We start from the raw sequence: 21164 nt of genomic DNA on the forward strand, positions 1-21164 counted from the left end.
CAAGGATTTTGACTTGAAAATGAGAGAAAAGCACTCGCTCCCTCCATCTCCCTCTTTCTTAGAAATGTAGTGTTTAATCACCACATTTTGGTCCCACTGAGCCTCATCAGGCTTGAAGCCTGTTGTGATTACATTTTTTTCTTTAATCTAGATTTTTTCTTTAATTTTCTTTCATTTCTTTCCGTCAATTGATGAATTAAAAAAATGAGTTTAGTCACACTATTGATCACAATTAATCTCAGTTAATTTTAGTGTAATTATCCATTATTAGTACAAGCATCAAATGCTCTAATTTAAAGCATTTCCTCAAATGTTTTTAACAAACACATTTTATGAATTTATGTGAAAAGCCCAACTGCTTACATTTGTAATTTGTAATGTTCAGCCGTTGTTCTCGAGAAAGAAGAGTGTGTTAGGTTTAATCCATGATTAATCAGTAATTTATTTTTATTTATTTATTTTTTAGTTAGTGTTGACTTTGACAGCTCTAGTATTAACATAAGACAGGGGAAATTTATTTGTAGAGTACAATTCACACACAAGGCAATAAGAGGTGCTTCACAGTTACATAAAACTATAATGCACCAATATAATAATTAATTATATGAAAGTAACTATAGATGTTTGTAAACATCATAATTCATTCTCATAAAATCCTTATTATAACTAAGCAGTTATGAAATTGCTTACCCAGTGCAGTTGACCCAATGTCATTTGAATGTGGGTCTTAAAGGATGGAGAATCAGCCAAAATGGGAATGGAACCTTGGACCTTTCTGATAGCTGGCATCAGTCGAGGTTGCACCACCACAACCTGTAACACGGTTTGCTGTTGTATTTGCAAAACACAAACAAGTCAACCTCCTACGCCTCCGACATCACCCTGACATCCACCATGAATCTTCAGTAATTAAAGATGTAGTTTTGAGATGCATTTTGTGGATACACTTATTGCATCGCAAATAAGCCACCACTTGAGGGAATTCCACTTTTATTGATGATCCTGCACCATATATGTACTGCACTGTGCATTCTGGTGCCTTGGCTGTTGATAAAGCAGCTCCGGCGTAATGAATGTGAAAATGCATGCCGTGCCCTTCAGTGCGCGCACCTTTAGTTTGTTATGGGGCACCCAGGGGTCTAAACACGTCTGCAAAAGGCCATCAGTAATTCATGCGAACACGGGCCACGGCTCGGAATACCACTATTGCCCAAGAGGCGAGAGAACTTAGCTGCAAGGAACAAGATCCTCCTTATAGACTAATGGATGTGTTAGCAAGTGTGCTTTCAGACTAGCTTTCATGTTGGCTCCACCAGAGGCTAGAATGGCAAATTAATTATAGAAATGAAGCCAACCTCCTTTTCTTATCGTGGAGGGCAGCTGTGTGGCAGTTCTCGCCCTGGTTTCTGCCTGTTTGACATCTGCTGTAGCCTTTTTCGCCCGTCAATCCATACAAACCAAGTCAGCGCTGAAAAGACTGAAGTGCTTATTGAGTGGCTCTGACAAGGAGAGTCTCGCGATCTCTCTTTTCAACTTTTTTTTTCCATAGGTTTTTTTTCAGCCCACTTCAATCCAAGTCAACTAATAAATCAATGTTTCAAGTGGTGCGCCGAGTTGCTTCTCTCTGTCTGCCGCGAAAGGTCTACTGAAACAGGCCAGCGTGAAGTTCCGATGACAGCAGGCCGGATCTCAATGCACCTGGTGACATTTTGGCGAATGTTAAATGTCTCCAAAAATGGCTTGTGCGACCGTCTGCTGGAAATGAAAAGAGCAGAGGAGACAGACATGCCGTAAGACGCTCACCTGTTGGAGAAGTCCCAAAGGTCTTCTCAGGAAGTAATGTGGGAGCGCAATAGGAGATAGATGAAATATTCCTTTTTTTCATGAGCCAACACCTGTGTGTGTAATCTCTTAGTTGTACGGGAGTTTTTTCTATTGTAGACAAAGGCTCTTAAAGAGGCAGCAACCTCCCTCTCATGCATTTATTCTCTGCACCGCTGCATTTTTTTTTGACTTTTTCTGTGAACTACATTTGCGGTTTCTGTGCTCCACATTGTTTTGCTGGATACTTTTGTACATCTTTGCAATGTTTGTGGGGGGTTCAGTGATTTTTTTTTACTTCAAAGAGTCCATAATGGTCCTTAAAGGAATAGGCCACCGTTTTTACATACTAAAATATGTTCTTACCTCACTTTAGTCGAGTTAATATATCCCCGTCTGGTCTTTGTCCGTGCGCTCTGTCACGCAAACGGAGCACATACGCAGCCTCTCCCACATGTCACATAGCTCCGAAAAAGCTCACGATAGAAGCTACCAAGCTCTTCCACGTGTTCCCTATTTAAATAAAGTTACGTGAAGTGTTTTCATGCAAAGTATATTTACACAGAAATGTAACATGTTGATTTTATAAGCAAAAAAAGAGGGGGACTATATTGTGAGGCGTAATGATACGAGGAGCAAAACGTCCGCGCAGTAACTCCTAAAGGTTATTGACGGAAGTGAGCGGGGGAAGTCTTTAGGAGTTACTGCGCGGACGCTGTGCTCCTCGTATCATTACGCCTCACAATATAGTCCCCCTTTTTATTTGCTTATAAAATCGACACGTTACATTTCTGTGTAAATATACTTTGCATGAAAACACTTCACGTAACTTTATTTAAATAGGGAACACGTGGAAGAGCTTGGTAGCTTCTATCGTGAGCTTTTTCGGAGCTATGTGACATGTGGGAGAGGCTGCGTATGTGCTCCGTTTGCCTGGCAGAGCGCACGGACAAAGACCAGACGGGGATATATTAACTCGACTAAAGTGAGGTAAGAACATATTTTAGTATGTAAAAACGGTGGCCTATTCCTTTAAAGAAGCAGCTTTTTAAAAGTAAACAGCTGGACTATCGGCTAAACCCATTGGAGACCTACACATTTCTTCTTCTGAGACACTGAAGAGGCACCAAGAGCCCCCCACACCTGCAGCACATGTGTAGGTGTCACAAGAGGCGCTGCAGGAAACAAAACCGGGACAAACGAGGAGGTATCCGGGCGAGACTCACAGCTAAGCCACACATGCCTGCTATTGTTCTGGCTAATGGACGTTCACTGGAGAATAAAGCAGATTAAACTCTTCCCAGAAGATGGTGAAAGACTGTTATGGAGCGGAGGGCGCTGCTCTGAAACAGGGACAAACCCAGGAGCACCATTTCAGAGGATCAGAGGAGACTGAAGGCAGCCTGTCAGGTTTCCTCCGGGTGATGCCGTTTCCCCGACCTCCTAAAACATGCTGTGGCAGCGGCTCAGTGGCAGCGGCTCAGTGGCAGCGGCTCAGGACTAACACCTGAACACTATTTTGTTGTACGCTTGTACAATGACAAATAAAGCACTTACTATGCTTACTTAAACCATCATCTGTTCTGGGTTGTTTTAGTGTTGAGGACGTGTCTCCTCTCACCTCAGGAGACTAACAATCTTTTAGCAGAAGGTTATGTCAATGCTTGAGAATCACTGCTCTCATGTCCCCAAAGCCAAAATATTCCTTTGATGATGAAACAGAGCTTAACCTCTTAACCCCCAGCTTAACCGAGCACATTTTCTCCATGTTCAGCTTTACCCAAATCTGGAGAGGTCACAGCCTATGGGCCTATACGCCTCATTTGAAAGCAAAAGCCGTGTTGTCACCTTTTTTTTGTAACTGTTCTATTGTATTTTTGTCACTTTTTTGTCGTTTTCATTGCTATGTTGGCGCTTATTTTCAAGAAGCTTTTACAGTAGAAGAAGCCAAACTGGGGAAAATGTGCTTGGTTCCGGTGGGAGTTAGGAGTTTAATCAACGTGATGTTAGCCCACGTTGGGACCACTGACAGCTCGCCTCGAACATACTGGATTTCCAAATCTTTCATGAAAAGCAAAAATGCCCCTTTACAAGACATTTTTTGCTAGCCTTTATTTAACTGACCTTTGGGCAGCTTTGTCTGAATACTAGGCCATTTTTCTTCAGGCATTACAGTGACTGGGAGGCTCTCAGCACGGAGCTTGCAAATTCTCCCCTGCTCAGGGTAGATTTTTTTTTTTTCCATCCCTGGCACTCCTTATATTTACCCTATCCAACCAGAACATGCAAAGTAGGTTAATCCTCCAGCTGGGTGCTCCTCACCAAAGATTTTCACTGGATTCAGATCTGCAGATGGGTCCCAGGGCCATGCTCTCTGGTCGCACGCATTCGCAAACCATTTTTATATCCACCCCATTTGTTAGTAGTTAAAACAAAAAACAAAACAAAAAACACAAAGATTTATGTCCAGTAAAGACGCAGGAGTCAAAGGCAGTCACATTTAATAGTTTATTTATAAGCTGCTGTATACATTCAGTGTTTATTCCGATTTTAATGTTGCCAGAAGCCATGGGTGAGACCAGCAAAACATTCAGCTACAAGATCTAGATTGTTGTACTGTATGCGATCGGTCCACTTGCACTCCCCATTTGTGTCCACTTTGTACAATATTTACTGCAAAACAACGAACCCCATGTGCAACTTTTGTTCTTCCCCAGGACCCATTAGCCACCGGGTCTTTCGAAGAACTGTTTCTGTGTAACGGGACAGCACCGTCTGTTCCACCTTAGAGGCTAAAGCTACTTGTCAAGATCAACTCAACAAAGACCCAAAGTGCGTGTTCACCTCAAGCTTATTTAAATTAAGGCCAGCTTTAGGGCTTTAAGGTGGAACTCTGCTGCCTCTGTCTGTTAGAAGCCAACATCCTGTAAAAGTTTGTGTGCATGTTTTTTTTTTTTCTTTTTTTCTTTTTTGGTTTCTTTTGCTATCTCACTCGAAGCTCGTTGAACGGACACACTAATGTTGGTGCGGAAATTGCTTTTTTTCATTGTTGGATTTTTTTTTTTTTTTGTCTTTTTTGAAACATTTTCTAGTAGCCCACACAGAAACTTGATGGCACAAGAACTGACCAATAAGAAACTCTTTACAACAAGGTAAACTGCAAGTCAACAGTTGCTGGGGGTGGGGGGGGGGGGGGGAAGTCACACAGTAAACAAAAAATGTAATTCCAAGTTCCATTTTTCAAAAAAAAAAAAAAAAAAAAGAGGGAAAAAAATCATTATAAAAGCAAGAGACAAATTAACGTAAGCAAGTTAATTTCAAGTATAACTTACTCATTAAAATAACTACACAGCATTAAATATTCTCATTTTACATTTTTAAATTATTTATAAAATATATTTTGGCATATATGTTTTTTCCATTTTTGTGTTTGTGTAACAAACGCTACTGTAGCTTCAGTTGAACACCAATGTTTATTTGTTTTATTTTTTCTTGAAACAAAAACATTAAAGGGATTGTCACATAACAACAGGTTATTAAAAATGATAATAGTAAACCCTATACAGAGTTTCACATAGCAAGACATGAGAGTGACGATCCCTTCTATCCTAGCCCCATAGTCAAAAGTCAAAAAAGTACAAGACCAGAGCACAATGTTCTAATTTGTGCTCCACTGGCTACAATCAAGGTTGGGCACAGGAGATTTCAAAAGCATAAAGTCTTTTTTCATACAACTCAATAGAAACACAAGGATGTGTCTGTCCCTTTTCCAGTGTAGCGATCGAGAGCGCATGGGCAGATTGAGAGAGTTCCTTAGCCCCATCAAAAACGAACTGTGAAAAGCCCATAGTCTGAGGCAGGCTGTGGACAAAGGTCTCATTAGTCTCTCCTTTGTGAAAGCCCCAGACTAAAGTCAGCCCAGACCGTTTATCCTGTGTATGCTGTTGTTTATTACATTGACAGAGCTCACTGTACAAAGGAACAAAGAGCGATTTTGGCAGCTAAAACAAACTGCACAAACCAAAGAAGGCAAATATCAGTCTGTGATACAAAAGTAGTCCTAAAGGCATAACTGTACTTGGGATTGGCACCTTGTGTGTCCAAACAAGTTGTGTCCTGTTTTGGCGCCATGAGCCGGAGAAGCTTCTCTGGTCGGTCGATGCAGTCAACAGTAACCTGCCTGTCCACTCACTGCAACTGAGAGAAGGGAACACAAAGCAAACAAGGAAAAGTACTGCGACTACGACAAAGCCACATCCACAAGCTCAGGTGGAGCACACGACTAGCTGCAGCGCACTGCAGTCCATCAGAGGACGGACTGGACAACTGTACACTGCACATGTGTCTCTGCATCGGGCCGGCCTCCTGTGCACACTGCTATTGCGGGTTATAGAAGTGAGTGGTGTGAGGGACAGGCTAAAGCACTATGTCTTTGAGGCGCTTAGTGCTGGGGGACTCTTTGTCCCGCCCATCCTGGAGGAGTGTGTTGATCTCCCGCACTGACGGCTCACTGTCCTTACCCTCGGGCTGCCGCAGCAGGCTGTGGTTGGCAATGCGCTCAGCGTCACGACACTTGAGAGTGTTGTAGGCGGATGGGCAAGGCTTGGACACAGGGCTCTTCAGGTGCACTGGAGAGGTGATGGGGCTGGCTGCCTCACGCCCATTGCCAGCCTCTCGCACAGCCCCCCCATTGGCCTTAGGGCTGCACACCTGAGACTCCTGAGTCCGCCTCCCCTTCAGCTCACCCCGCTCCATGTCCTCAGGCCCGTCCTTGCCAAAGGTGGCAAAAGTCCTTTTGATGGTGCCGTCCTCGTAATGTGGCACATCCACTGTGGTGGCCTCGATGGACAGGGCGATGACATTACGGTTGTGCTCTGGAGATTTGGCTCGGGCCGGGACAGGAGCGCGAGGCATCCAGCAGCGGTCAGAGTGGCCCAGGATACGGCACTCATCCTGGCAGTGGAACCCTTCATTGGAATCTGCAACAGAAGAGAAAACATACTCTGTAAGAAGTGGACAAACCACCTGCTGAAACAACTGAACAAAGAAAGAATTTAAAAGTTTCCGTGTGGACAAATTAATTCTGCATAAACACCATCAATCATGAACCATCACTTAGTGATCAATATTAGATATCAGATTCTACAAAGGAGTAACTGACAACCCACTTTCATCCCTCCACACTGCATCGCCTTTCACAGAAGCAGAAATGTTTAGGCGCTCCTAATGTGGCAATTAAATAAGGAACGGTTAAATCAAAAGTCCATTTGCAGCTCTTGTATAATTGGGTTTTCTCTATGGCAACATGGGAGGAGAGGCCGCATTAAACAGTGCAATCAGATCCATCTCGGTGGGGCACGCAGCAGACGGGTTGCGGTGTTGTTGCCTCTCTGCCTCTCTGTCTCTGTCATCTGGCGCCGAGTTATAAATATGTAATGATGTTTAACGCAAGAGTGAAAAAAAGATTTGTCTGCGTCTAGAGGAGGCTGTACTCCCCGTGAAAGGACACACAATAGATCTTTTTTCTTCATGCACGATCGCAATAACCGCAAAAGTGTCAAGGTGATTATTGAACAATTTGGGCGTGAAATCCCGGCTAGCGTCTGTAAATATGAAACCAATTACTTCAACGCCGCGGATAATGCTTGAAATCCTAAGGGCTGGGCTCAGTGGCCAAACAGCAACCACTTTTTCAGGTGATTTATGGTTTTAATTGATTTCCCACCCGACCTCAAAAAACACAAGTTTAATAACATTTTTGTTGCTCAGCGCCTGAGCAAAATAAGACAGCAACCGACAACAACAACACCCACGAAGTGATATACAAAGGCATCGAAGCGCAATTATACTTCAAGTTTCTATGCATGTACTGTAACACCATTGAATATTTTGTATGGAGCATAAAAATGAACAACAATTAACAAATCAGCGATCAACGTTTTTATATGGACCTTATTCTGTTGACCCCTATCTGCGGCTTGGTAACCCGATGTATTCCACTGTAGCTCCTCATCTCCAATAACCGCGCCTGCATCTTCCTCGTGTATCTGCTCTGACACCTCACCTCCTCTCCCCTGCCTTCTGCTTGTCTTGTTCCTAGCATGAGACATCCTCCATTCCAGCGGCTCAAGGTGACAAGGAAGCAGCGAGCGCGCGAGGGACTTACCATCGACCCAAATGCATACGCTTACATCTGGCAATCGCGGCTTTGACAGATCACCTAATTAAAATCACTAATGATCTGCTTTTCCTTTTTTTTTTTTTCTTCTTCTTCTTCTTTCTTTACTCCCCGTCTTTCTGCACCAGAGTTGGAGAGAGAGAGAGGCAACGGAACTACGACTACGGCCCCCGGGAGATCGATATTTAAAGATTTGAGACCGGCTTTTCAGGGACAGCTATGCCGGAGTTGTCTCTCATAAAGTGTAATCTGACGAGCCTGACAGGGAACACGCGGCGAAATTGAGTGAGAGAAAAAGGATGAGGCAAACGCACGGATGTTTGAACACAAGCGTGAGTAGACGTGGGCTAATTCCGTTGCCTTGGATGCCGCAGACGTGGGGGGGGGCGGGACGAGGGGAGAGTGACCACAAAGAGACATCACACCGGCAACGGAGGGAGCCGGCTTTGATCACCCGCATGTGGGTAATAATGAACGGGCCGATGCAGAGCGGGGTGGGGGGAAAACAACAAATTGTTTCAGGATATCGTCTTCAATACAAAAAATAACAGTGGTGGAGTGAGATGCGCTTAGATGTTTTTTTGCGATGGCAGCATGGGCTCGGGATACAAAGCTCAATTTATGCACAAAACAATGCGTAACAGGACATCACAAAAGGAAAAAAATAGGAAAGCATTTGTTGTTTCCGATAATGGTTCGACACAGACCGGCTCTTCTTTTACAATGTCGATGCAAAACCAAAAGGGCTGGTTCATTTGCCTGTAACTTATACAAGGGAATGTGTTTCTCTCGTCTAATTGGTCAGGTTATTTTCAACAGCTCTGGACCTGGAGGATTAGCCTTTTGTGGATATTTTAGGATGATGATGATCGACAGCTCTACATTTCCTGTCTTTTACATCAAGTTTTGTACAGCAATTGTTTCTGTTAACGTTTCAGGAAGTTCTATATAGCTCAGCCCCACAAGCAATATACTCCATGTTTCTGCAACTTCGAAGGAACAGATGACGATTAAGCATCCCTCCCATATACACAAAGTATGGCAAGTACGTAAAAAGTTACCGACTACTCCAGAGCAGAACTCATTTGAGCGGCACTGTGCGCATTGCCATACATTCAATTGGTAAAGAATGCAGTCTCATTCGGTCCTGATTTGCATGGGGAGGCTGATTGTTGCTAAGAGTGGCACCAGCTGCAATCAAGGAGACAAAAGGCGGCACCGCTTGGCCTTGTTTGAAAAGAAGGGACCCAATCAGAAAGTAATAATATAATCACAACACCAGCCTTCACCAGGTACGGGGCGACACAATGGGCATGGATGAAGGATGACACATGAATTGATTGTGTATAGGTTCGGCTGCAACACATTTGACAGCAATTTCACTTTTTTTTTTTTTGTAATCCACGTGTCGGCACGGCAGATTTATTAACGATAATTGGAGCGACTCGTTGTTGCTTCACTTTACAGCAGAACAACGACACCGGCTAGGTGAGATAACAAATGATAAATGCATTTTCTGCTTTTCTGAAAATGGAAATCCTCGCAGTAGGGTAGATGTAAGGCTTGTGGTTGTGATATTGTTTATTCGTTAAGCAAAGGCATTTTGTTTCTGTTCTGCGTTTTGATTACTATATTTTTTGTGTGTGGCTTTTTTCATAAGTTGTTTTATTGTTTTTTATTTTTTTATCACCTGTGTGTGCAGCAGCTTCGGAAACTGCTTATTGTGACATGGCGCCTGTTCCCTCTTGCCGGCTGGCCCATCAGATTAGCTTCCTGTTCCCTGACCTCAAGCACTTTCTGCTTTGCCGGCACCACGGCTCCGATCTCAGGTATAGCCCACTTTTATTAAATGCAATTCACTGCTCTTATACTTTTAGAGCCCCTGAAGAGTATGTTAAACGCTGGCTCCCCACTGTTCTCATGCCCTCCCGGCTGTGTGAAAGCTAGGCTGTAATTTTGTTTTAGTCCTATTGTTAGCTTTGGCAAATGCTAACCCAGTGTCATACGTGTAGCCTGTGGTGTACTTGGTCGTCGTAGCTGCCGTGTAACTTGTGTGTCCATTTCTCGTAAGACCCGCAGTCAAGACAGGAAACGGCAGGTAGGTGCAGCTTAGCCCGGCTAGCCCGTTGCTTACCGATGCTAACCTACTCTCATTCAATAGGTACACTCGCCCAGAGACACTGCGGTCTAATAACTATTGCTCCGATTTATGCTCTGATTTGTGTTCACTGGTGCAACATTATTATATAAAAAGTCAGTAAATTGGTCTAACTGAGAACTAAAAGGAAAGATGTAGCCTACAACTCCATGCTAACTGAGACGGCTAACTGTGAATTGTCAACAAAGGGAGACTACCTTTAACTTGAAAGGTTATCAAAGAAAGTGAATGTATTTTCACTTTCTTTGATAAGCAATTTAATAAACCTGTGTGACCTTCTTGGTATTCTTTTTTTTCTTTCTTGTGGTTATTGCCCGAGGTAAACGGTGTGTCAAATTATAGCCTACTTAACCATCCTCTATAGCTACATCGCTCCATGCGCCACATTATGTTTTAAAATGTATTCTAGTAAGTAAAATTAAGTAAGTAAGTAAGAGTAAAATTGATGTGTGTTTGGATTAAGAATTGTATTATCTTGAAATAAAGTTTGCATTTAAAGCCACACTATGGAACATTGCGGGTGATACTGTGAGCACATGCTACAGTGTCTCTAACTGTAACCATCATTTTATTCATTTTTTTTTAAATTCTTGTTGTCCTGATCTGAAATATCAAGTAAATCCAGTTTGAAATGTGATTTTTTTTTTTTTTTTTTCTTTCCACCAGCGATTACAGATCTACAAGCTTCTTTTTAGAGAATGCAATTTCCTCTAAGTACTTTTTTTCTATTGCCGGGAGCAGTTTTTAAGCATGAAAAGCCCCGCGGCACAAAGAAATATGCACAAGTTGAGCACACTCTGCTTTTGCTCAGCATACATGGGTCTTGAATACTCCCATCTCTGCTTTCCTTCAGGGGTCTATGGGAGAGCAAGCGGCTTATAAATGACATTGTTAGAAAAGCCAAGTGCCATTAACACACGCATCCTGTGCATGCTTACAGCTCCATGCGCGCAGATGTTGCTCGAAAAGACCCACAACCGAAATGGAAGGGGGAGAAATTTAAATGGGTAAAAAAAAAAAAAAGAGAAAAAAGTGGCAGGCCATCGACCTCATACAAAACACAATCTCGCTCTAATAGTGGCGGATGAACGAGCCAGTTTGGAAGTCAACAAGTCGAGAGTCGGAGAGAGCAAAATCATCTCCTGCAGCGCTTTCAGAGATGCAAAAAAAAGAAAAAAAGAAAAAAGAAAAAAAGGCTGCCAATCACAAGCAAGACGCAGGGATGGGAGCAGGAAGCCAGGAAAGTGTTCTTCCTATTTGCCGTTTAATGCTTAATAATTACTGAGGGAGCACAGTGGGGAGGTGAAGGTGTTTTGAACCAGGTATAAAACACAGCACAGCGTGTATTGTATGGCATGGAGCGCAAATCAGACGATTTGACAAAACGGTACCTGGGATGACTGCACGACAATAAACTTCACAAAAGCATTCGGTAGGATTTTGTGTTCTGCGAAAACACAGGAAAACATCGAACAATTTGCAAAACAAACCCACGCGTAGGGCTAAGGAATGAAGTGCATAGTTGGAAAAAGTGCAGGAATTATCTTTCAGATAAGCACAAGGGTGTGTTTTTGGTGGTAAGGGATGGAGAAAACACTGTCACCTCACTCGGGCGTCGAACATGTTCTTGATGTGAGGCGGAAGTGTTTATCTATGTATTTTTTTTCCTGGTAATTTACAATAGAGTGCTCTAGGTGACTGTTTTTCATTACACATACGGGGGAAAATAACCGATGATGTTGTACAGTAGCCTGAATCCCACAAAATTGCTTGGGATTTACAGTAAAAGCGCCTATTTCACGGAGCATTATACACTCAATAGCATCCTGTTAGCGGGGCAACCTTGTATTTCCACACAATCCCGCCTCACATATTGCATTCGGTTCAATAGCAACTTAAAGCCGCACTACCTTTCCGCAGCCTCCTCTGACAAAAAAAAACACAACTATTCTCGCTAGCTGGGGGGCTCAATCTGGTAGCGGCTAATGTAGCAAAACAGAGAAATCAGCAACAGCCTCTAAAATCCCCAAACACAAAGACGGAAGAGGGGGGGAGAAAATCTCTGAGCCTTTGCCAGCTATTTATTTCACATCCAGTTTTTGGCTGTAGTCTGGCTTGCAAAAAAAACAAACACGGTTTTCCTTTCCAAAACCGGCACATGCGGCCCTAAAAGGTAGCAAATAATTACGCAATCCGGTTAGTCTGATGTGTCCAAACAATAAGCAGGGTATCTGATTGTTTTTGCGTGATCCAACTATGGAATATTACGCAGTTGACACTTTTATCTCTGCTGCTGGATTCTTAGTTTAGCCACAAGACGATAGGGATTTGAGGTTTGACACCATTCAGTCAGTCGCACGTTAAAACAACCTTGAGGAGAATGTGGAGCTGAAGTGTTGCATTATAAATAATTTCATGACAATCGTCTGCCACTACAATACCTGTTTTTAATATACATATAGCTTTGAGCGCTGATATTTCTGTAGTGATTGGCATAGATGGCCTCATTCCGTTTGTCAGGCGAAAAATAGGCGCTCGAGTTGTAGCAGATGGCTGGAAAGTATTCTGTAGACTTTTTCCAGCAAAAAATCACCGCTATTTCCACACGTGCAAATGGCTTGTCATTACGCTTTGTATGTCTTTGAATTGATGCGACGAGATGGAGCCGCAAGTGTGTCAAACCTCAACAGGAAGGACCGCTTTTCTGTGACCTCCTTTTTGCAGCAGCCAAGTTGGATTGTTAAAGTGTTGGAAGTTTAAAAAGCAATTCGTCTTGCTCATCTCTCACTTTGGTGACGTAGCTTTGACAGGGAAATGGCTCCCTCTAATTGCATTCCATATTAATTTTCCAACCTGGCAGTCACATGGCAAAGATTGATTAGATCTAAATTGTTAGTACGGAGTGTTGATGGAATCCCTCATGCAGAAGATCGTGGCTTCCACATTTACAGCTCTGATTCGAACACAAGTGCAGTGTTTGTGTATTATGCTTTGATTGTAAACTCATTAACAGCTTCAGGAGATGTGTGTCACTGTTTGTGTGTTGATATCTGAGTTGACGATAAACTTTGTGAAAGAGTGGAGAAGAGGACACAAGTCTGGACTGTAAGTGATTCCAAAGCGCGCTTGAGACCAAACAGATTTGGCCCCCTATCCCACTCGAGTGTTGGAGCTTAGCATGTGGAGAGGCTAACTGGATCAGAGGACAGTCTGTGGGCAGCTGAGGCTAGGTCCTCTCACAGGGGAGAGTCCAAGCATGCTGTCATCCCAGCCAGCCAATTCAGTGCGTGGACCATAAATCAGCCCCCAGGCCTGGCTCCTGCGGGAACGAAGAGATGGAGTGTGATGGTCTTGTTTTTACAAACAGTGGAGGGGCACCCTTACCGCGCCACATCACTCTAAGCGCAGCAGAGAGCTGCCGCTGCTCCCCTCAGCATCTGTTCAGTCACATCACACACCCTCAGCCCAACACCGAACATCCATCCTACAGCCCCTCTGCAACCATGTCTCCTGCTCCATCCTCCACAGCCTCCTAACATGCACCACTGTAATTAAAGCAACCTTCTCCCCCAAAACTCTTCCCACTCATTTCTGTCACTACCAGAGCCGACCTGCTCTGCTTCTCCCGTCAATATTATTCATTATAATAGAACGCAGGCTCATGAGGCCTTTTCAGGTCTATGCACCTGCTGAACCTGGCATTGATATGCACTGTCTCCTATCGAGAGGGTTGGTATTACTGAGGATATCTGCAGCAGTCAGAACCTGATGTATTCAGCCAAGCAGCGCTCTATAGTTTAGCTCTTTTCCTTCACTTATCCGTTGTAGGGATTTGTCAATAAGCATCCAATATAAAAGAACAGCTCCAGAGTAATTCTGCTAATATTTACCTGCTGTCTGTTTTCACCTCACTGTTTAGTCACTGAGACCAGAGTGCAAGCTTTTGCAGGGTCCGGCCTAAAGAATTAATTTTCAAACTGGTGCTGACAAACAATATGCAGTCTCCTAAATAGGAACAAACAGCATCTGTTTAACAGCTGTTTAACAGCAGCGAGTGGAGAAAAGGCAGTCTCCATGAAGTTTTAAATCACTATGTCAGAGCAGTGGAGTGTTTCGCTGAAATTGGACAATGGACTGCCTGATGAAGTGGAAATGATGAGAGGCAGACGTCCTGATGACACGCAGCTAAGTGGATGATATGAACTCACTGCAAACACCTTGCCTGTGCCCGGGTTCGACTGCTACTGCAAAGGTCACAGCTCTTCATATTCCCTGGATGGCATAATCAATGATGGACACATTCACACACAGAGGCAGCCACACTGTGGAGCGTGTGTGCTACATCTCCAATGCAGAATTTCAACTGCTTTTGGGCTTGTACGACTACGGTTTAATTGGGTCATCTAACAAACTTTGCAACGCAACAATGAGCCGAACATAAAAGACTGTTTTTTTAAGCACAGAGAAATGAAAGCACATCAAAACACTATACAACAGCAGAAGTGACTTATTTGTACAATCACAATGCATTCCAGAAACAACATGGCAGATGCTCTAAGTGGAAAAAATCAACACAAGAAACATTAAGCCGATTGTGTTTGCTTAGTTTAATGACTACATGAATAAATAAAAAAAACCTGTAGTAGGCAGAGATTAGATTTGACAAAGAGGTTGTGGTCTTCGCACTCACATAAAAAAAATATCATATAGCTGTTTCACGCTCGATGAAGGAACATTTCACCACCCCTTCTGGTAACAATGCTACACTGCCGATTATGACTCGAAATGACTAAGGAAGTCATTAGAACGCTGAAACCTGAGATCGGCACGCTCGCAGTAAGTAACGCGATACATTTGTAGTTAAATTGATTATTGCCTTTGAGCGGCATGTAGGCCGACACTGTATACCATTTGGAAGCGCGCCATTTCAATCAACTCGGACCAAAATCGCTTAGAATTTAATGAACATCAAATACAAGATGGTAACGCTACCCTGCACTCGCAAACTCCTTGCCGTATTTGCTAATAGTCAGCCTGTAGAGCTTGCACTTGGCCGTAATGACACAGCCAACGACAGCGCTGTCCCAATCTGCCCCACTAATGGAGGCCTTCAAATTAACCAGCCCTTTAGGCCCACTACAGCTCCTCCGTAATGCACTCCCAGTACTCATTTCACAGCGTGGCCAATGGCGAGGCGAGCCACTCTTCCCAATCCGGCCGATTGGACCGCCCGCTCGCTCATGTTCTTTGGCCTCGACGATACTTAGGCAGAGGACATTTTTAAATACACTTGAACAAACGCTGCATTTCTGTATTTAAGCTTGACCGAGCTAGCGAGCTAATTTACTGGCGCACCCTTGAGTCTTTTTTTTGCAAAAGCGAGGGGGATAGAAACAGACTCTTAAATTACATTTGTGAATAGGGTTGGGGGGTAGATGAAAGCGTTTGAAGAGAAAAAGAGAGTGAGAGAGAGAAATGAGGAGACGGCGGAGCTGGCCTGGGGATGGGAGAACTACATGCGGCAATCATTAATGCCAAAAATATCAGGTGAGGTTTCCTTCCTGGAGGGGGATAGTTTCTAATCATGTATCTAAGAAGAAAATGCATCCTCAACCAAAGGTATACTTATGCTAAACAAGCCTCTGTTTCTCTCTTTCCTAATCATTGTATCACAAACTGGATACAAGGAACGTACTGGAATGTTGTTGAATTTCTACGGCCTGACTGATAAAGATTTTTTTAGGGGGGGCTGGTTCTAATAACAATATTAAGAGGGTTATGAAATAAATATTAAACCTGCCCTGAAATCCTAATGACGGTTACTCTTACTTCTTTCATTTGTATAGCTGTTTATATTTTATTTTTATATTATGTCCTACTGTTGAACAATTAGGAAGTATGTTATTTAGTAATGTCTATGTGCTTAAAAAGATGTATGTCATTTGATTGTAAAAGATATAAAGCAGAACTAAGTAACTCGTGCCCCTAGAGGCCATAAACGTTGCTTATGTTGCATTTTTTTTACTCATCAATTGTCCGTGAGAGTAAATACTATGCTGACAGAAAAGACAAATTGTACATTCTGCCACAACTCAATGACACAATGGAGATAATTTTTTTCACTCAAACTGCAAACACTGCTAAAGAGGCATTAGCCCGCAGCTAGCTTTGCCTGTTTGCCTGTTAGCTTCTTCTTCGTGATTCTATTGGTGTGTATTGCGCCTCCAACCTGGAGGCAGTGAAATTGCAAGGGTGGTTTTCTGACCAGAGACACCAGGGGGTGTTGAAAGACCCCCCAATCATCCCATTAACACTTGTATAACCCCCAGAGGGCATATGAAAAGGATTTATTAAGGTAAACAAGTTACTAAATTCTTCTTTAAGCTTCGAATCAGGTATAACATGTTCAGGTTTGGCACACTTGGCCTGGTGACATCACTCAAGCCTTTGTACTTTCCAAGACAAATTTCCAAGTCCGTTACTAGGCACAGTTATTTTTGAAAGCTAAGAACATTAAAAAACACATCTAGTAACAAAGGTTGCTGTACAAGCCCGGCGACTTTCTTTTATGGACATATATCATAAAAGCTATGCCAAGTCAATACGCTAATCACTGCACAGGAAGCTGACAATTTGCAGTCGTGACTCTGAAAAGGGAAGACTCTTAACATATCTTAGCAGCTCTTTTACCAGGACTAAGGGCAGAATACCAACATCTCGTCTCCCCCTGTGAACCTCAGCCATGCCTCAAATGAGTGGCCTTACATAATTAATAGGATGTGCCGTCTCATTCAGTCATGTTCGCTTTGTGTCAGCCCAGACAGCGTGTTTTATATTCCATTTTATCTTGAAGCGCGAGCTAGGGTACTGTCTCAACTCTCTCCCCTGTCTTGCTTTATACTTTGGCCCGACCGTTTTAACGGCATGTGAAGTTTTGACTGTGATGAGATTGGTGCGCAAAGCAGCGGCACGCTTTGCCACACTGACTGCCACTTGAGGTCTGCTACTTTGTGACGAGTTTGTCCATCTCACTTAAAGTAGCACATAAAATTAAGATTAAACACAATTTCTCTTTCCGGACTGTCCTTAAAGATACCTCAGCATGACCAGTGATGTTTTGACAACGCCAATAAATCGTAGGTGCCAAGTGGCATGAAAATGTGAACGAGACTCTTTGCCAAACGAACCGCTCTTCCATTTTCCTCAAAATTTGGGCTGTATAAATGTTGGGGAAAAAAATGCCTAATGGTAATTTTTTTTTAACAGTTTTTGAGAAGGTGATACAATACATCTTTTTTTCACTGATCTACCCAGAGGCATTAACATTTCAGAGAACACTAAATTATGAACTGCTAAACTGATGCAATCGCTCCAATCGCATGCATTACTGAACACGTTTGTGGAGGTCTTGCAGAGGCCATCATAGTACCTAAATAATTGCAGCCTTTTGGATTCAAAGCCTTATAAGATTGGGAACAGCATCTAGTTTTTGCAGCACAACTATTTTTTCCTGCCATGCGACACCATTTTGATGACATTTTTGACAGTTCGAAACGGACAATATTATATTCTGAATTGCGCATTTCTATGGCAACAGTCCTAATGTTTCATCACCAACCGATAACGGCTCATTCAGCTTTTCCCAGTCTACATTATAGCCTGTAAGAGAAATGTTCCGCTTCCCTGTCACCAAAGCCATGCTGTGAGGCAACTATAGGCGGCCTGCTGCTCCTCTACCATGCTCCATTATTTGCCAGAGTGAGGCCCGGGCGCTGATACCACTTAATATCATCCCGTCAGAACCAATGTCCGTAGCATTAGCCGCCTACGTGGCCCTGACGTGGCTATAGATGGAGTGTAAAAGCTATCTCGCGACACACAAGGATTGAGACGGAGGTGGAAGAGTAGGAAGGTATGGGGGACGGGGGGGACTAATGGGCACATCCGAGCAGATTTTAAGGAACACAAGCAAGAGCGTGTAAGGAAGATGGCAGGGGGTTGACACAGCCAATCGTGACTAGATTTCGCGAGGCCCCGTTGGCTGCTTGGGGGGTAACACGCTGAGCTGTGACATGCAAAGCCCTAATGTGTGGTGTAAGGATCGAGGTGCAGCCAAAAGTTCCAATTCTCCTGCTTTGCTTGATCCTGGAGTTGCCAAGGAGAGTGTGCCCGAGGAACAACTAACCTTCCTTCCGTACATGAAGTACCATATTTTCCACACTTTTTGTCATAGTTTGGCTAGGGGTGCAACTTATACTCCGGTGCGACTTATATATCAAAATATATGGTTCCACAGTGTTTGTTATTTTCACACTGACAGCTGCTAGAGGGCGAAGTTGGCTTGTGTACCAGTATCTGCTACTCCTGTACAGATGAAGATTTAATAACGGTAATCGAGCAGCAGAAAGAAAGTGAGAAACTTGTGAGGCACTGGCGAAAAGCATAGGTTGCTCTTACTGCAATGGAGAAAATAAAACAAAAAACTAATCGCTAGATTGCCATAACTAGAGGAACGAGTTTGCAAATGAAAGCTTGAACAACGTGTTGCCGGGAGAGGCTTGTCAACAGTGCAGTTACGCCTCCATGCCCAGTTGTTGCCAAGGCTGGTGCGACTTATACTATACTTATACTTATACTATACAGAATGACTTATTGCCCGGATAATATGGTAACTATTGACGCTTCCGGTTGATTTGTAGAGTTTAGCAAGAGTTCAAAAGAGCCGCACAATACATTTAACCCACTTTGATTTTAACGCACGTCTTTCACCAGGGGCCACACAAAAGGAACATATAAGCCCCTCTCCCCTGAACACACCGTGGGGGTCTGCTCTTTCTCCCTGTCCTCTGCTTGCATCCTGGCCTCATCTTTAACAAGGACGGCACGGGAACAGGCACATCATTAAAAAGAACCATTCGGAGACTTCCCCGTCTGCCATTAAACTTAACAGCCAACCTCCCCCATTACGTTTTATCCTCCCCTTTCAGGAGCGCGGGGACTGCGGGGATGGAAAAGTCGCGTTTTGATGGCAAGAGGCTGGCCATTAAGAGAGTTTTATTCATCAGTCGATTGCAAGGAGGGGGAAGGTTCTGCGCCGGAAATGCTTGCAGTAGCTAAGTTTATTTTTTTACCTATATATGCAGGGACTGGATTCACTGTTGCATAAAGAATGTCAGTGTTTCCGTAGGGATTATAACTGTAATGTATAATTTAAATCAAGATACAGATGAAAGTACACATTTGAAACATATCCAAAGACGAAATAATAGCAATTAGGTATTTCGGAATGTGTTTGCAGTGATCTGAACTAAACAAAAGAAGACATAAGAGACCAGTATGACCTGTTTAATTGTAACCTTTGTGATTTGCTTTGTAATTTTAATTCAATTATGATTATTACGCACGCATGGCGGGGGGTTTCACATGAGTCACAGCAGCCTACATAACATATTAATGCCATATGATAATTAAGGGAGATGTCTAAAAATAGAGCGTTCACCTCCCGGAAACATTGTTTCTGTAGAACAAGAGCAAACCAGGAGCTTTGTGAATAATGCTTTCAGTGTTAATGGAATTACACTCACTTGATTTTGTAGCACTTGAGGCTATGCCTGAGACAAAACGTGTGTCCTGTTTTGCTTATGACCTTAGCTATTACATATGTGTGTTACATTACATTGTTCTATGGCGCTTCATAGTTTAGCAAGAGTAACCATAGCACTATTTGTGATTAGTAATATGATATTATATCACATTTGAGGTCTGTCATCTGAGATTTACACATTATTACAGAAAAAAAAAGTGTGGTAACTTAAAAATTCAGTTTAATTCATGATTTTCAAAACTTAGTTCAATTTTGGTTTTGTTTTGGTCCTTATTTTAAATTTTTCAAGTCTTATTTGGACACAATTTGAATGTTATGGAGCATTCAAATTGAAAATGTTTGTCGCTTTCGTCTACCGTACTCAGGACTAGGGCTGGGTACCGTTAAATGATGGTAAAAAAATGTATGTTACACTGGTTTAGAAGATCAGAAGCAGGGACAGAAAGAGTTTTGATGCTACTGGTTCAGGGACAGCATTAAAGGAAGTGAGCTAGTTATTTCAGCCCCTTGTTTAAAAAAAAAAAAAAAATCCAATGTTTTTTCAATTTTTTCTTGTTTTTTGCCCCATTTTATTCTCTTTTTCCTCATTTGATTAATTCTAATACTTTCCCTATTTCCCCCATTTTTCCCATTTGTAATCCAATTCATCACTTTTATATTATATTATTATAATTATACATATATATTTTACAATTTTTTCTTATCCACAATATCTCCCATTTTTCTCCCACTTTTCCACAAATTATTTCCCATTTTTCCACACAAATCTTTACATTGGAGATAAACCCTATAGCGTTAATTTCCATATCTTCCAACATATTATTCTGTTTTCTGGTTCTATATGACGAATATTTTACTAGTATTAGTATTGAAAAAAGCATCGTTCAGGTATCGGTATCAAAAAACGAATATCGTTTAAGTATTGGTATCGGAAGAAATGCAACAGTACCCAGCCCTACTCAAGACAGTAAACACATTTTCCTTCTACCTTCCATAAAACATCTTCAGCTTTACTTTATAGACAGCATGCACGCTCATATTCCACATTCCTCTTCCATTATAGCCCCTCGTTCACTGAAGCATTAAGACGTAAATGAAGACGTGTTGACAGATGAAAATCCAGGTCGTTTCTATTGGAGAAACTCTAGCCAACAAAAGGTCACGGACGGCACCCTGCACCCGCATATACAGCACCTTCTGCAGGTCCCGGCCGCGCGCACCCACTCATCAATACTTCATAACGCCCTTCCATCCTTCTATCGGGACTAACTCAAAATGTAGAATGACTCCGGCGTCTGGCTAAGGTCATTGCGGGGACAGCCAGAGCAGTGACGCTAATTGCTAAATGAAAAATGGTAATGATCAGGCCGGTGCGGGTGACTTCTCTTTAACCCCTAGAGCTC

At 42.8% G+C, this 21164-nt stretch overlaps 1 protein-coding gene across 7 annotated transcripts in view; it reads right to left on the reverse strand.

Annotated features, from left to right (window-relative positions):
• Positions 1–4315: 4315 nt before the first annotated feature.
• The window catches only part of pcdh19 (protocadherin 19), a 75802-nt gene continuing 58953 nt past the window's right edge, over positions 4316–21164 (reverse strand). For all 7 annotated transcript variants that reach the window (XM_079556330.1, XM_079556329.1, XM_079556328.1 and 4 more), the window contains exon 5: positions 4316–6800. In XM_079556330.1, the coding sequence (XP_079412456.1) occupies positions 6238–6800 (563 nt within the window). In that variant the 3' untranslated portion in view covers positions 4316–6237. The remainder of the gene's footprint in view (positions 6801–21164) is intronic.

The sequence above is a fragment of the Gobius niger genome (assembly GCF_951799975.1).
Source record: "Gobius niger genome assembly, chromosome: 5".
NCBI classification, from domain to species: Eukaryota; Metazoa; Chordata; class Actinopteri; order Gobiiformes; family Gobiidae; genus Gobius; species Gobius niger.